General features: G+C 43.2%; 1 protein-coding gene across 4 annotated transcripts in view; it reads left to right on the top strand.

The window, feature by feature from the left end:
* The first annotated feature begins 2,204 nt into the window (after positions 1 to 2,204).
* LOC118430266 (histone-lysine N-methyltransferase MECOM-like) overlaps positions 2,205 to 15,694 on the top strand; it is a 56,477-nt gene continuing 42,987 nt past the window's right edge. Inside the window, exon 1 of one of the 4 annotated variants that reach the window (XM_035840991.1) lies at positions 2,205 to 2,446. In XM_035840991.1, the coding sequence (XP_035696884.1) occupies positions 2,341 to 2,446 (106 nt within the window). In that variant the 5' untranslated portion in view covers positions 2,205 to 2,340. Of the gene's footprint in view, positions 2,447 to 13,041; positions 13,166 to 14,149; positions 15,562 to 15,694 lie in introns of those variants that run through there. The other 3 variants (XM_035840990.1, XM_035840992.1, XM_035840993.1) reach the window with 3 other exon arrangements.

The raw sequence follows: 15,694 nt of genomic DNA, 5'->3' as shown, positions 1-15,694 counted from the left end.
ACCGGCATGTGTATGTGTTTCAGGACGTGTACGTGTGCTCACCTCTGTGAATTGTTAAAGATGTTTTATCAAAGAGATGATGACGGAAAAGTTGTGGGCCTATGCAAACGCCTAGCAGGGCGTACAGAGTTGTCACGTACATGTCGCAAGTGTAGCAAGTAAAAGTGGTCGGCATCGGTCCTTGTGATCTATCCTGTTAAGGTCTTTTGAACTCTAAAGGAATTCTTGTGTACGGGTGAAAGCAGAAAGGGGGTGAGAAAGCACAGATTTTTTTTACCCCTCCCCCCCTGCAAGGTTTGTTCTTGTACTTGTTCCCACCAAATAAATGGAAGACAGACGGATGCTACGGATGCGTTGCAGCAAACGCGGGACTATTCCGGTCCTGTTGACACAAGGTCCTATTCATTAGTCGGCATGACGCAGACCATGTTTGTCATTCACGGCCAGATCAGCCGCGCTGAAAGGTTCAAAGGCAAGTGCGGATCTCGAGTGGTAACGGTCCCGGGCGGTCACGACTGGGTTCTTCCGCTGCTCCTCGGTCGGGGCCTTTTGCTCAGACGTCGGCGCGGCGCGCGTCCTCCTCGACGAAAAATGGCGCAGCACAAAGAGGGACGGGGCGACGGTTGTCCGCTCGGGGGAGAGAGGTTGGAAGGCGTCACTCCACCGGCAATCCGATCAAGAAGGAGTTGAGCTAGGGTCACAGACCGGATTGATCAAGTTCCATCAGAAATGGATAAGGCACAGAAATCAATTAAAAACCGTGAGAGGCGCCAGTGACCTATGAAATTCCAAACAAACTGGGTGTATTATAATAGTAGCATCTCGCTGTTTTTCTTGAGGATCTGGTTACAACGGCAGGTGGAGAGAAGGGGAGAGGACAAGAGACTTAGAACGGTTTCTGTGATAACAGATCTGCTTTTTGTGCGGCGAGAGTGATTTCTGTCTGTACCTTTGTGTTTGTAGAGGCTATTTCATCCGCATGCGGTTGTATTTATAGGGGCTGTGCTGAGAGGTTAGCCCTGGTGTCTGCGCGGCGTTTGTTGGCACAATATGGGATTTTTCACAACTGCCCGGTGTGATCATTGCCGGCATGATAGCACGGCACTTGCCATAAATAACGCACCGCCTCTCCGGCAATATCAAATAATTAATATCCACGCTGCGCACACATAAATAAGTCAGCCGACCCCAATAAAAAATCTGGAGTGTAAAAAAGAGAGAGTATAGGAAGCGAGCCGTGCGTCTGTGCGGTAATACATGGCACGAGATGGTCATCTGCCCTCATCGCCCGGTCCGCATATGGCAAGTGCAAAGAGGTCGGGAATGAGTGATAGCGGGGCCCGAACCATCCTTCCGTGGCAGCCTTATCGACACATTATGACACCCGTGTCCTTGCTCCCAATCCTTCATCATACGGCTCGTGTCTGCCCGAGCTCTGGCCAGCTCCCCCAAGTAACCAGAACGGTGCACGGAGAGAAAAACACCAAGAAATTTTTCACTTTCCACGATATCTTACCATTCTTACACCCGCCCCGCAGATATAACATACTGACGCCACTGAAAGCACGCGCACGTGCAGTTATTCTGCATGAATATATATCCAAAGCGAGACATTAAAAAGTTCGCCGACTTTTTCATGTAGAAGTTGAAGTTGTAGCTTTATCCCGCGGGGGTTACAGTGCCGTAGCGTTAAGTGCGTATATTTTGATAGAAGAAAAAAATAGAGAGACTAGAGATACTGATCTTTCCCTGCAAAGTAGCCCCTCTTAGACCAGTGGCTCAGAGCTTGCCACTTTCTTCGATCGCGCTCATCGCCCGTAAGTAATTGGACTGGAAATAGGAATTGAAATATTGGAGCAGTTTAATGAGGAGCTATTGGGCGGTGGAAGAAACCTGCGCACAAAAGAGATGACTGATTGATGGGATAGTGATCATTAAGAGCGGTGTTAATTTAATTGCTTTCGCGCAGGAGAACAAATTATCACACCCCGGTTCAGTTCCCACACACTGTTTACTTCTTATGCTCTCTGATCGACGTGTGCTTTGGGACAAAACTAGGGGATGAGTCACAATCGATGACTAATTATGACCGTCTACAATACAGACAAAGAACAGTGACACAAAGAGAGTGGTAAAGTTTCGTTTAGTCTCTATCAACAAGGCGCGACATGCGATTTTTTACCCGCGCCTGTCTGATTCTCTCCTAAGCTGTACCGGAATATGCCTTGATTTATAATTAACCGAGAATCGGGGACCCAAGACAGTGACTGATGACGTTTAGATGCGCAAGCAAACAAACATAAAATCGGTAAAGTTCAGTTCGCGCATGTCCAACTGCACATGCGCACAGGTGTCACCGGCCATGTTGACAAGACAAGTGTTTTTGTTCCATGTGAAAAACCGCAAGCGATGCGTTCGAAGGGGAAGGCACGAAAACTCGCAAAAAGTAAGTACGACCCGCTTTCTCCTGGTGTTGTTGGGGTTGGTTTGGAGGGGCAGGGTGTTGGCATGGCGTGAGGAAGTTGTGGCGGCGTCCCGTGGCAGATCGGCTGCACCGGGGCCGCGGACAGTTGGTCCGGAGATAACGGTCCGTGTGAGCGGGGTAGTCGGACGTGACCGTGAGCCGCCTCGTGCACGTCCCTCTACATACATGTTGCTTCTCGTCCCCGCCCGACTTGCCCTTATCTGTCGGAGCTTGTACGGCCTTCTACCGCCCTCCCCTCCCGCTAAACCCCATGTTGGGACCACTTCTGGTGACTTGTGAAAGTTGTGTGTACAGTGATCAGACCCCAGACGTGCCGACTCCCGTCTGTTGATGAAATTGAAATTATCATGTGAAAGGAATAGATGTATGTTTCCTGGTGGTCCCCCAGTTTCCGCTCGAGTTTTCCTGTCGATTTCATCAGCACAAGTTGGGTTTCCTTGCACCAAGTTTTAGTTGCCTGTGTTTAGAGCCTCAGCGCAGGATGATTTTATGCTAGAAAGAGCGGGAAATTTGGTCTGCGATCGAAAGTTAGGAGTTAGGTTGATCGCGCGGCGGGGCCGGCTAGCGGTCCTCTAGTGCGTTGTGGTTCGCCACCATTGTGTAACATGATCGTATTTTGTGTCGTCTTGTGCAAGTTTTCATTTTGATTACAAGTACACAAAAGCTGCTTATGACGACGGTAAAGCAACATGTCTGAAATGGGTTTACATCGTCTTCAACAGGACATAAAAGTGGGGTTGTAACCCGGAGATAGGTAATCATGCTTCCCGGGGGACGGCCTTAACGGGGAGCGTCCCTAAAAGTAAGGGCCTTGCGGGTCCACGCGGCCAGCGGACGCGAGACACAAGTCCGTATCTAGTCCGAACGCCTCGCCGACAAAAGCTCTATTGTGTGCCTTGGCGGGAGGATTTAGCCCAGAATAGTACATCCTTTTCTCTGTACGGCAACTAGTATTCCTGCCGACCACACGAGCTTTAGCAAGTTATCTGGCAAAGTATCGTATGATACCAATGTCAACACGAAAAGTGAAACTGTTTAGAAAGTGTGTGTCTGGTGCCTGTGTGCAGAAAATAAAAGTGTAGGGAGTTTTATAAAGCCCTGCTGGCGTTTCGGCCCAGGTAAGATTAATCATGGGATGAAGGGCAGTTGTAATTTGCCCTGGGAAAGTCCTGTCTCTACCTTTATTAAATGGAATTATTGATTTAAATCTTGGACTGCTTTGAGTGTCTGCTGTCTTCAATATAGATTTTTTGTCTCCGATTTCACCCCAGCTAGCAGTATAAACCAGAGCAGCTTGTGAGTTTCAGTCCAGCACACATCCTTCAAAATTGTCTCCCATTACCCGCAGGAAAATAACTTCTGAATCGGATAATTTGCAGTTTTATTTTACTGATTTTCGGATACAGTTTGTCGCAGCCATCTGCCGAGACAGACAGGTTGTATCGGGAAACGGCCGCCGGATTTATTCCAAAGCACGGTCGCCGTCTGTACTCTGTCCACATGCCAGGTGGGATTCCTTAATACCGAGGCGAAAAAATTCAATATGCCTTTATCGATGGTTTGTTTTTGAAGCATCATGGCTATAAGTCATTTTACAGTGCATGACCAGGGAGATCCTGCGTGACGAACCTGTCCAGGGACAGGTGTATGCACCAATCCCACCTTTAGTTTCACCTTTCACAGGAGGGCTTGTACTGCCATATGCCACCTATCCCAAATTACACTGCACAACATTGCAGCACAAGTTTCTGTCAAGTCCAGACTCCAGGCACAAGATTTACAAAACTACTCAAAATATGAATATATCTTACTCAGTGTAAGGAAATTGTTTTGTTGCTTCGTTGTGTGATTTTTTTGGGTTGAATTATGTTGGGTGTGGATCTTTTAGGAGAGATAATTCCGACTGGACCGGAGATGAAAGTGTCACTTCACAAGTTTTAAGTACCTGGGTCATGTATGTTATACTGTGTCAACATGAAACACCAACACAGCATAAGGCTGCAGTGTGGTTAAAGTTAACACAGGCAAGCTAGCCATTTATTTTTGTGTCAGTACGCCTGCTTATTGTTTCTTTTATATCTTTGTGATTACAAGAAATTTAGAAGATTTGCAGGAAGACAGCAGTGCAACAATGTTTTTGGTGTTTTGCTTTTGTTTTGTTTCCGTATATTTCTAAAAGATCTTGCCCTTTTGCCTTGTTTGTATACATGTCACAGTGGTAAGGTTCTTACATTTTGTTGTCCAGCAATGTTAAAAAATAAAAAATTGAAGCGTCGAGAGAACCAAAAACCCTATTGCTATCCCTGCAGACTGGTGTTCATCTTATTTTACTCAGTTTCAGTCAGATTCTGTTATTGGAAATGAATAAAACTCTGGACACATGGTTCATGAAAACAAGGGGGAAAAGTTGTTAAGATTTGGATAGAACCAATACACAAATGTACTTACAGTTATACCGAATGACTTAACTAGAAAAAAGAAAAAAAATGCCGGCCAGAAAGTACTCACAACTTTAAGTTGTGGAGTGTTTATTGACCAACTTTCTTCCTCCGTGTTTTAAGTATGATTTTTTTTCTTAAATATTTAATGTAGGAGGGTACACAAAGACTTTGACGGATTCTTAACATGAGCAGGATTTGGTGTGAGTCTGTGGCAGAATGGTCGCTTTAAGGTTTTGAATAATTCCTGACATGTTTCTACTGTTTTCAAAACACATTATTCCACAGCAGCCACTATAGAGACCGCACGCCCCACAAAGCCCCACATAAACCATAGAGCACAGGGGGAGGGCCAGTCTTTGTTTACGCTTGTAATTGCTTATTTGTTTTTGTTTGTTTACTAGGGTATTAGTGCGTGATTAGACCCTGTTTGCAAACTTTGCTTTCACACCTTGCTTCAATGGAGCCAAAAAACTGAAAAGCTGTCTTTTTTCTCCCTTTCTAGAGGATGTCAATTGGGTAGTAAATTGGGTTCTTGGATGAAAGTAGCCAAGTTTCAAGCTGGTCACACCATTTTTGGCAGGCCAGTCTGCTGGGACAACTTTTGTCCAAATTACATTTTGTTAGGGGCAGGGATATTGATTCAGAACTCCTGGTTGGATGATATTGGCTGCACTGTGCAGAAGAATTACCAGTTTGTATTATCAACAGAAAGGCAGAGTGGATAGTGTGGGGATACTGGGGAATAGTCATATTCTACTCTCAGAGTGTCAGTGAACGCTCAGTGGTTTAATCAGGGCTGCTTTATTTTTTTCTGTCACACTCATTGTTTGGGGGTCCATGTTGTTGATTTTCCTTGTTAGATCTGTTATTTTAAGACTATGTAAATACATTTTCAACACTTTTGTGACATGAAATTCAGATTTTTTGGATGTTTTGGCTAGAATTATTTTCTATTCCATTTCTATGAGCTTTTTTAGTTTCATTAGCCTCAGAAGAGAAACAATCTTAGATAAATGCTTCATAATCACTACTTCAACAATGGATTAATTTTTTGGAAATAAAATTATTCATTTGGTACTTCTTGTACACTGTGTCTGGATGGGGAAGTTGCCATTCTATTTCTATTTCTTATATCATGTTTGAGAGGAAAATTTTCACAATAAAAGCAGTTGTCTTTTTTGCAGGATTTTATGGAAAATGAAAATAATAGAAGGTTCTTTTAGGCTGTTTGCAGTATCCCTCTGTATTAAATGTAAGTGTTTTAAGTATATACCAGTATGTTGTATATTCACTTGTATTTTTGTCAATAGGCTATGTGTCAGTCAAGAAAAAGGCTGGATGGTTTTGAGTGGTTTCAGTTGTACATGTACTAGTTATTCTCAACATTTTTAATGAGAAATATATTTTCTGTACATTTGTTTAAATACTTTATATCCATCAATCTATCTATATGATGTGTCATTGATCTTTGTGTATTACAGTTGGCTAAAATTACTTGTGGGTTTTATAGAGTTTTAGACTTTAGGGCGTCTTTGGACACAGTGTTTGCTGTCTGAGCTTGTTTGGGAAATCAACAACAAGTAAATACAGGTGGTGTCACTGGTGTATACTGCTTTTCGCAAGGAATGTTGGTCAACTACGATCGGAAGGAACGGGGTGGTAGATAGGTCTGTATCCATCTTGGTCTGAATTATTAAATGCCTCTACTTGAAATCAATTACCTGCTCTGCTGTAAAGTAAAACTCCTGACACCACAGGTGCCGAAGACCCTTTGAAGTTTCTGTGAGTTCCCAGCTAAATTAAATGTTGTATTCATTTGACACGCTCGGCCCGAGCGTTCCTCATATTTTCATCGTTCACTGTCATAAGGAGTGAATAAAAAATGTCAATTTTGCGAAACCATATTGCGGCATGGCAATTTATCTCGTGTGCAGGGAGTCAATAGGGAGCGCAAAACTGTCTTGACAGGCCCCGTTCCAGCGATATTGTGCCCCGTCCTCAGCAGATGCTCTTTCCTTTGTGCTGACGGTTCGTTGTGATCAGTTGTAATCCTCAACTGTAATCTGCTACGCTTTCCCAGCGCTTCTCATCTATTGTCGGAGTGAAACATTTTCCCCCTACACGACGCGGAATGTCGGAACTGTGCCCTGATTTGCATTTCACAGGAAAGATTCTGAAGCCAGACGACAATTTGGAATTCCAATAAGACCGGTTGATGCACATGCATGCTTGTCTGGCCAGCGTTGAAAGCAGATTTTCCACATTTTCAGAGTCCCATCCACTTTAAGGGATTTCATTAACACTTGTTATTCCGACTCACAATGGCCACAAAGGTGTGATGACATTGCTTGTATCCCTCCCGCCTGGTGAGGGAGGCATGGTAGGGAGCACAACTTGCATACAGAAAACAACCACAGTGCCACATGTGGTAACAGGGTGCTTTATGGCTGAGGCAGATGGTAGGAAAGGGGCTGGTCGAACGTGGTCATTGTCTGAAAATCACAGGCTTGCCCTATCAGTCCTTTGGCATCTGCAGCTCATACTGTGTTGCTGGAATGAGCTGTGGGCTATTTCCACGAACAAATTAGTGTGTTATCTGAAGTCTGATGGCTTTTTATTTTTCATGGCGTTGTTCCCTCCTGCCTATTGCTTCCATCGCAAGCTTCCGCCTTCCATTTCCGTAATCCAACTGAGGTGTTAATGATATCAGTGTCAGGTCCATACAATGAGCACTTCTGTTCATGTACGGACAATGTAATGCCCTACTAGTTGCCATGCTGGGTAGTTTCTATGATTTCCTGTAAACTTTGTGTCGATAGTTTTTTAAAATCATGTTGAAACATGTATTGTCCACCAGGAAATGTTGTTTTACAGGTGTATGTATTTGTGTAACCACAACTTAATATAATTTTTTTAAAAGTATTGTATGAACGTGTATCTGTAAAGATGACATCCTCAAAAAGAAATCCTGTTCCAATAAAGAAAGTAGGATTTGTTTAGGTCACATTAAAGCTACAAATTTCCGTTGAGTAATTTTCGTTCCTGATGTACAAGACTGAATATTTCCCAATAATAAAATTTTTGGGATAAGGTTTTGTTTTAATTGTTATATATATTTGATCAGCTATGTTGCCAGATTGTAGTTGTATCCTGACAATTGTAGCTGACAACTGTTAATTTGCAGAGGACAGACGATGATTCCAGACATCACATATGGCCCAACTGTCCCTGCACAGACTGTTTCACCTTTTAAAAGTGAATTTCTTTTTGCCAATTATGTGTCTAATGGGGATCTGGGATGCCTTTCCTGGCAAAGAAAAGAGGCTTGGCAGTTTAAATGTGGGGTGTCCTGCGGGACCATTTTGTGGTGGTAATGGTGGTTGGGATGGTACAGAACATGTGTTGGGCCACTCCCACCACAGCACAGTGGGCAGATGTGGTGTTGTGGAGAAAAGTGAGAAGGGCGATGTGATCTCAGGGTCAGGTGGATCCTCTGTTCTCCTCCCTGGATCACACCAGGAGCAGGGGCATGGCAGGTCCTTATCTGGGTTCCATCTCCGCCCATATCCCCATATGTACACTGCTCCACATCCGGAACTAAATTATTCCTCTCTCCCCAGCTTTCACTTCTGTCTTTGGCTGGGGATAATTTACATGCACACTTTATGTGTTACCATTAAATGCCAGCTCCATTTCCTGGTGTGCCCATGTATTGCTCAGGTAAGGCTCAGGGAATCCCCGACGGACTATCAATCATGTGAATTAATTAAGGTATATCCAGGCAATTTAGAAATTTGCAGTTGGGATTGAGATGAAAGAAGAGACAGTGACCATTCATCATTTGCCTTGTCCATAGATAACACATATATCACGACTCGCCCCGTGCAGATATTGACTTTCCAATAAACACTGTCTTTTGCTGGAAATATTGGCGTACAAAAGGCGTACGGTGGCAGAGTGGATCGTCGTGCATGCCGCGGCCCATCCTTCACTTTCTCGCCTGCGATGGCTCGCCATTGTTTCTGGCGGAGGGAACAGACGGAGATGTAATGGGAGGATGATGAGAGAGTAACAAGTTTCAGCTGAGTAAACTTATCTCTCTGTGTCTTCCTCTGCAACTGTCAGAAAAGCAGTGCAGTAAGACGACACCACGCCAGGAGGTGAAGAGTCCTAGGTGGAGATGGCCGCACGACATCCAAACCCTTTGTCCAAATAACACCCTTAACAACTACGTCCGCGGATGCCTTTTTTCTCTCTTGTCATCAATCATTTCTTCAGACTTTTAATCAAAGGCACAGGTCTTGCGATTCGAATAACAAAACTTCTTTTATCACTGCTGACGGGCGAAGCACCATGTCTTTGTGCACGGCTTTGTTATGGTAACAATATCTGCCTCACACCGGACACATGTTGGACGGATTCTCGCTGCAATCTTTTGTTCCTACAACAGCTTATCCCACTTTTATTATCAACGCAGGTTATTAGTGGGCTGAATGGGGAAAAAGGACCCTTGCCGTCGTCCTGGGAACACATCAATTATATCAACCCTTGTTCCTCGCCTTCGTAAACTTGTAGCCCAACTTGGCAGTTCCATTGCTACTAAGGGCGCAGTCTGAAAATTGGTGGCTATTTGAGAGCTCCTGACTTGCCCCCTCGGTTAGAGTCGATCTTTTCGGTAGCCTAATATCTGCCAAGCGATCTCATTATCTATTCAAGGACAGAGTGCATTCTGCCATCTATCAGAGCTCCACAGAAACTGGATTATTTGATCATTAGTCTCCGCAAGTAGAACAAAAGTGGTGTCAGTTCTGGGCCGTCACGTACCCACTGTGTTGTCATCTCTCAAAGCCCCAGCCATTCTGGATCAGCTACACCTGCCTTCTATTTGTGAGCCCCCTATTCTTACTGAGGCCACTTGAAAGTGGCTTTACAGTGCTTTTATCTGCGGAACAAAACCAAGCTTTTTAGTTTGTTAGTTTGGCAGCCATTACCATTAAAAAGGGACATGTCTATTTTTGGTGTGTGTTATCATGTCATTTGCAAACATCCGTTGTCGCCAAGGTGTTCTGAGTCAACTTAGTGCTCATGTAACAAAAGAGTAATCCCGGACACCAAGAACTTGACCGGTTCTGCACCATGGGATAAAAACCATGCGTCAGTGCCCAGACAAGATCCTTTTCTTTCAAGATGCGTCACAAAGGAGTGAAGTGGATCCCAAGTATAACCACTTGGCCGTCGGCAAAGAAATCTGCCTCTCAAGGACAGCCACTGTCAGTTCCTTCGACATTCAGCTGTTTAAATATCACCAACAAACAGTGACGGGGCAAGGACGGGAGATAATAGCTCACACCGTGTGAGGATACCCAACCCCCGCACCAACCAACCGTCCAACCCGAACCAAGGACTTTCTCTCGACCGCTCTTCAAGCGTGTAGGAAACAAAGTTATCTGTGAGTCTAAGGGCTGGCTGGATTTGTTGTGGTCCTAAACACTTTTAGTCCTAATCTCCCTGGAATGTGAATAGAGTTAGAGATAATTATCTCTAACTCTATTCACATTCCAGGGAGATTAATAGGCCTTGTCTGTAAATGCTACTACAAGTTTATTCCCAACAGGTATATGAAAGAGTGACAATAAAGCCAAGTTGGTTGAGTTAAAAGGGCGGGGAGAAGTATGAATCCACTTTCGACATGCTTGTGTCGCTGAGCAGAAAAAGTTCCCATGATAGTAAACTTTTTCATTGTGTACTCTCCGGTCAGGTGAGTGCTTAACAGTCTATGTAATGATGTCACCGCCCTTCCCATCAAAGGCACCTTGGACCCTCTCCCTAACAGACACCACTTGGGTCAATAAAGGTAATCACACTGTTTGTTTTAGTACACAAAGGCCCCAAAGCTGTTATGAAAGCCCTTGAGTGATATGTATTGTGTCTGCTGTCAATGACAGCGCAGAGATGAAGCTATGCTAAAAACGCCAGCTGATCTGCCCGGCTGAAGGTGAGGCAGTCGTCCTGATAATATCCTGTTTGCAACAGCCAAAGTCCGCAATGCATCACCATTTATCACGCATCAGCGCGCTGTTGTGGGTTCAAGAATTCGAGGCCGACAGTCCGTCCCACTCGTGTCACTAGTGAGAGATCTTCACACATACTCTTTCCCAGGCTCCCCCATGTGTATCATTTTCCCCAGTTATGGATAACTCACATTCCACATAGACAAGGGCTCAGGAAGTTTGGAACAGTGGAAAACCACCCAGAACAGGCCTGGCTGGCAGATCACACTGTCAAGTTCAGGACGTTTTGATGGAAGAGAGTCTTGCAGTGTTTGCTAAATGGGTGTAGCTTCAACATGGGTGATAAGAGATATATAACTGTGGCAAATGTTGGCTTAATGGGTTGGGACATTAAAAAAATTCTAACTTAATGTCACCAAGATTTTCTGTCTTTAGAAATTCTGTCTTTACATTCTTAGAGTCAAATTGAGTTGGATGCTGAGTTTTTGACATCCACACATTTCAAACAAATCTTGTACTATTCTGTTTAATTCAACATTAACCATGAGGCATATTTATGACTTGTGAGGCCAAAAAGATTGTGCTCTCTACACTACTTTGATGCACTTTGACCAATTTATCAAGAATAGCAAAAAAAAATTAAGCATCAAAAAAATTTTTACTGATTTTTAAATATCTTTTCTGCGCTTGTACGATGTGTTCAAAATTTTGTAACTTCAAATTTCGAGCAAATAGATGGTATGTTTACCAGCGGGGTATCCTGTAAATGTCAGAAGAAAGTGATATGCCCTATATGTTTGATATCAACATTCTAAGGACTATCTCTGACAGTGAAGATCTGGCTTTTGGTATCATAAAGGTAGATGACGCACATGGAGGATGTCTCTCCCTTTGTAGTTAGCAGCCTATTGGTGTCTGTTTTCCTATGGAGGGTAGCTCTTTATCCCCTTGAAAAGTTGCAATACCACCTGTTACCTTTGTCAAACAATCTGCCCTGCTAAGAAGAAGAGTACAGGATGAAGAAGGAAGGCAAACACTGCGATGATGAAACGAAGGATTTGAGCCATCTGGACACAACGGTATCGCCTTGCCATTAGTATGAGCTATGTTTGGCACTGTGTGCTTTCATAATGGATGCGCCCCAAAGAGGATTCCTGTATTTCCTGGGGAAAAAGCCACACAAAGGCACGCACCCGAGCAGCTGTTTGGGAAGGGAGATACATCTCTCAGGAAATAGAATGGCGGTAACAGTCCCAGCATTCTGACACTCCTGGGTTTCGTATACTAGCGGCACTGCGCTATCAAGTACCTTTAGATAAGAGATAGAACAAATTAAATTTGTGAGAAACGAGGAAGATTTCGTTGCCGTCACAATATTGGCCTTATCTCTGCCCACATCCTTTGTTTTTTCTGTGGAATCTAATTTCGAAGTGTAGTGAAACATTTCCTGTCATACCTTTGATGACAGCATCATATTTTATACCTTTTATTGTCTCAGGAGACAATAGCAATTTTTACTGTATCATACAAAGATCATTTTCCAGTTTACATAATCTTCCAATGTGCCGTTGGTAAAGTGTGGGCAAAGGTGCAAGTTGGCTTTCAGTATGTTTGCCTGGCCTATGGGTCTATTTGTGTAGGTGTGTTGGTCTCTGTCCTGGGTCACTCACCCAGATTCTGTCCCAGACTGATAACTTTGTCTCAAAAATTTTCAAACCCCCCAAGAGACAAACAAATCTGTCACACCAATGTCAGCACAGAACACAGAGAGATACGAAGCCGTGCTCCAATTCTGCACCCAACAGCCTTACAACTCAACAAAAAGATGCCTATAAAAATTCCTCCAGATAAGGTTTTATCTCCAATGTCCATAAAAGATTTTTAAGGGTTGTAATAGCTAAGGACATCAGACCTTCTGGGTGGCAGGTGTTGTTGGGAAAAGAAGGGATGGTCCTGCAGAAGTTTGTCTAAACATAGCAGGTATTTTATGGAAGGAAACACACGGTCCTGTTTACCTGGAACCAGCACTTGTTTCCTCCACAGGGGAACAATTAGCCTGGGGTTGGTGATAATGCCCTGTTTGTTTTAGCAGGAGGGCTCTAAGCTTGTTTGACAGTGATGTGTCATCATTTGAGTTGTCTGGGTGTATAAACCAGACAGGTCAGGGGTGAGCAGAGCGGAACATACATGCAGCATGGAAGGCTCTAGAAGTGACTACAGTTTATCTGGTATGAATCATCATCTTTTTAATAACCAGCATGCTTCAGTTAGTTGAAATTAATTTTGTTATATTCTTTGAAAGTAATTTTTGTGTGAACATTTTAAAACAGCTTCAGTCAGTTATGGGCTATCAATATTTCATAATTTCTTTTACAGGTCTTAACAGATAACTTTTTCTTTATGAAAAAAATGTTAAGGATAGCTTAAGGTCTTTCAGTATAATTGCTGAGACGGAATTTTCACGGACTGCCATGTAGACAAAAATTTTCAAAAATGGAAGACAATCCAAAAGGGGAGAACAGTCTTTTTTATAGCCTACATTGTACAAACTACATTGTGAAATCTCCAGAAACAGTGGCAAAAAAACATTTTTGTAACACATGATTTTCATAACCTGAAGTAGATAAGACAAAGGAACATAGTTTGATGGATTTTGATATGATCAATGAACAATTGAAAAAAAAAATTAACAATGTATTTGCTCTTTTTTAAACAAAATATACTACAAAATCAGAACCACCAAAGTTCCGATAATCTAGTTACGATTTCTGCTGATTATGGTGAGGTTGTGGTATTTTCCAGTACTAGTCTGAATAATTGTATTATGCAAATAATATATCTAGATAGATTAGGGGCAAATGCCATTATATGTTAATGCCTGATCTTATTTCAAAACAACTGGAGGACATAAACTTCCATCTATAATTTATTTTTTGCCTTTTATTGAACCTTAGCTGCTAGGAAAACTTCTAGTATTGTACAACTAAAGTGCTTTATGGCAACTCTCGATTACAAAATTCAGTCATATTTTAGAGACATAAAGAAAACAAGAAGATATCACAGGTGTTAGCAAGTGCATAATTTGGCTTCCTTTCACACAGAGAGACTATCATGTTAAAGATTTTCAATTTGCGACACGTTTTTTTAAAACTGTTGCACAAATGCAGCGCCATAGACATCCGCTTCCTTGTCTGTGATAAGTAACTGATAAAACCAGCAGACGTGCAAAGTCCTTTGGTTTGTCTGGGTTTGCAAGTGCAGCCTAACATCAAATAGATACAGCATCTCCTGTTGCTATGCATGTTCTTATTTCTAAGGCGCTCGTTTTTTCCTTTATGTTTCATCCCTTTGTGTGTGAAGTCTGATCCCTGTACAGCAGATTACAACATCCCACAACTATGCATTGACGAGGACAAAACCGCTCTTTGCCATTGTCCTGTGTAAAGCCATTGTCTCAGATGTCACTCAACTTTTTCTGACATGTTTGCTGGAAAGCTATTTGCATCAGCCAACAGATCCACCCTGCAGTTGTTTTTGACAAGGGTTCAGCTTTGTTCCTTTGAAAGAGGAAAGAATAACATGCTATTGTTCCAGGGTATTGATAGCAAGAAAACATTATCTTCTAGATTAAAGATGAACCGATAACACTTAATGTGATCTCGGCGTTTGCTTTGAAGGCATTTGCATCTACAGGTCATACAGGGGATGAAGTTGTTTTGCCAGGCTTGGCATGAATGCCATTGTTTCAAGAAAGTCATCCTCTTGTTGCAAAGATTTTAAGTGAAGTAACATTATCTCAGGGATTAAGAAGAAAAGAGATACATCTGATCTGTCGTTTCGAGCCCTAGCAGCTGCTAAGCTGAGGGGACAGTAAATTCTATAGCCAGGCCACTTGGAGGAGAAGAGCCTTCTTTGTGAAAAGTGGCATATCTGTCTGAAGAGCCCTCACTCTGTGCAGCCTGCAGTTCTAGCATTACCACTCGTGGTTCAGAAAATCCGGGGCTCTTGTACATGCATCCTCTAGAAAAGCCTTTTCGTGGGTGTGCTCTTTCGGGATAGGGAATATGGAGGGAGTTTAGAGTGGTAATTAATGCTGGCCCGCCCAGGAATGGTATTATTGCATGAAGAAGGCTCCAGCTGGCTCCCGATGTGACACCATTATGGCCTTTAGTTGAGATTACCTGGATTGCCCGTACAACCAAAAATTGAGGGCGCATTAGAACAAAAATCGGTAGGCTTGGAGCCCAGTAAGCACCAGATACTGATGTGTTTCAGGCTGGGGGTAAAATAGCTTCCCTGCTACCATCTAATCCCTACTCTGTGGGGAGTCATTAAACTCACAATTACTTCATATCGTTTACTTATCAGTCTTTGTGTAATTATGTGGCCGGGAATTTGTCTGAACGTGTACACTAGCTGATCCAGTAGGCTTGTTCATTTGCAAACTCACTCACTCATTCCTGATAGCCTGACCACGACTCATTCCACATGTTCGAGCTCGCTGCCTGTTAGTTACCGCAAGAGTCCATCGTGCACACAAGCGGCATTGTATTGGAAAGAAGACATACTTCACTTCCCTTAACACTGAAGATGTACATGTGGGTTCAGATGCTGCGGAAGCCACGTAGGTGTTTCCAGTATTTGTCTTTTTTCCATCCTGCGCATGAGTTGATTTTGTAAGTGCAAGAGCCGGTATCTCTGGGATTAGGTAGACACATTACCAGTGACGTGTGGTGAGATCACCTGTGCTCAGGGAG

This window comes from Branchiostoma floridae, chromosome 14 (assembly GCF_000003815.2).
Source record: "Branchiostoma floridae strain S238N-H82 chromosome 14, Bfl_VNyyK, whole genome shotgun sequence".
Lineage (NCBI taxonomy): Eukaryota > Metazoa > Chordata > Leptocardii > Amphioxiformes > Branchiostomatidae > Branchiostoma > Branchiostoma floridae.
The sequence above is the reverse complement of the archived record's forward strand: the minus strand, read 5'-3'. Positions and strand labels throughout refer to the sequence as shown.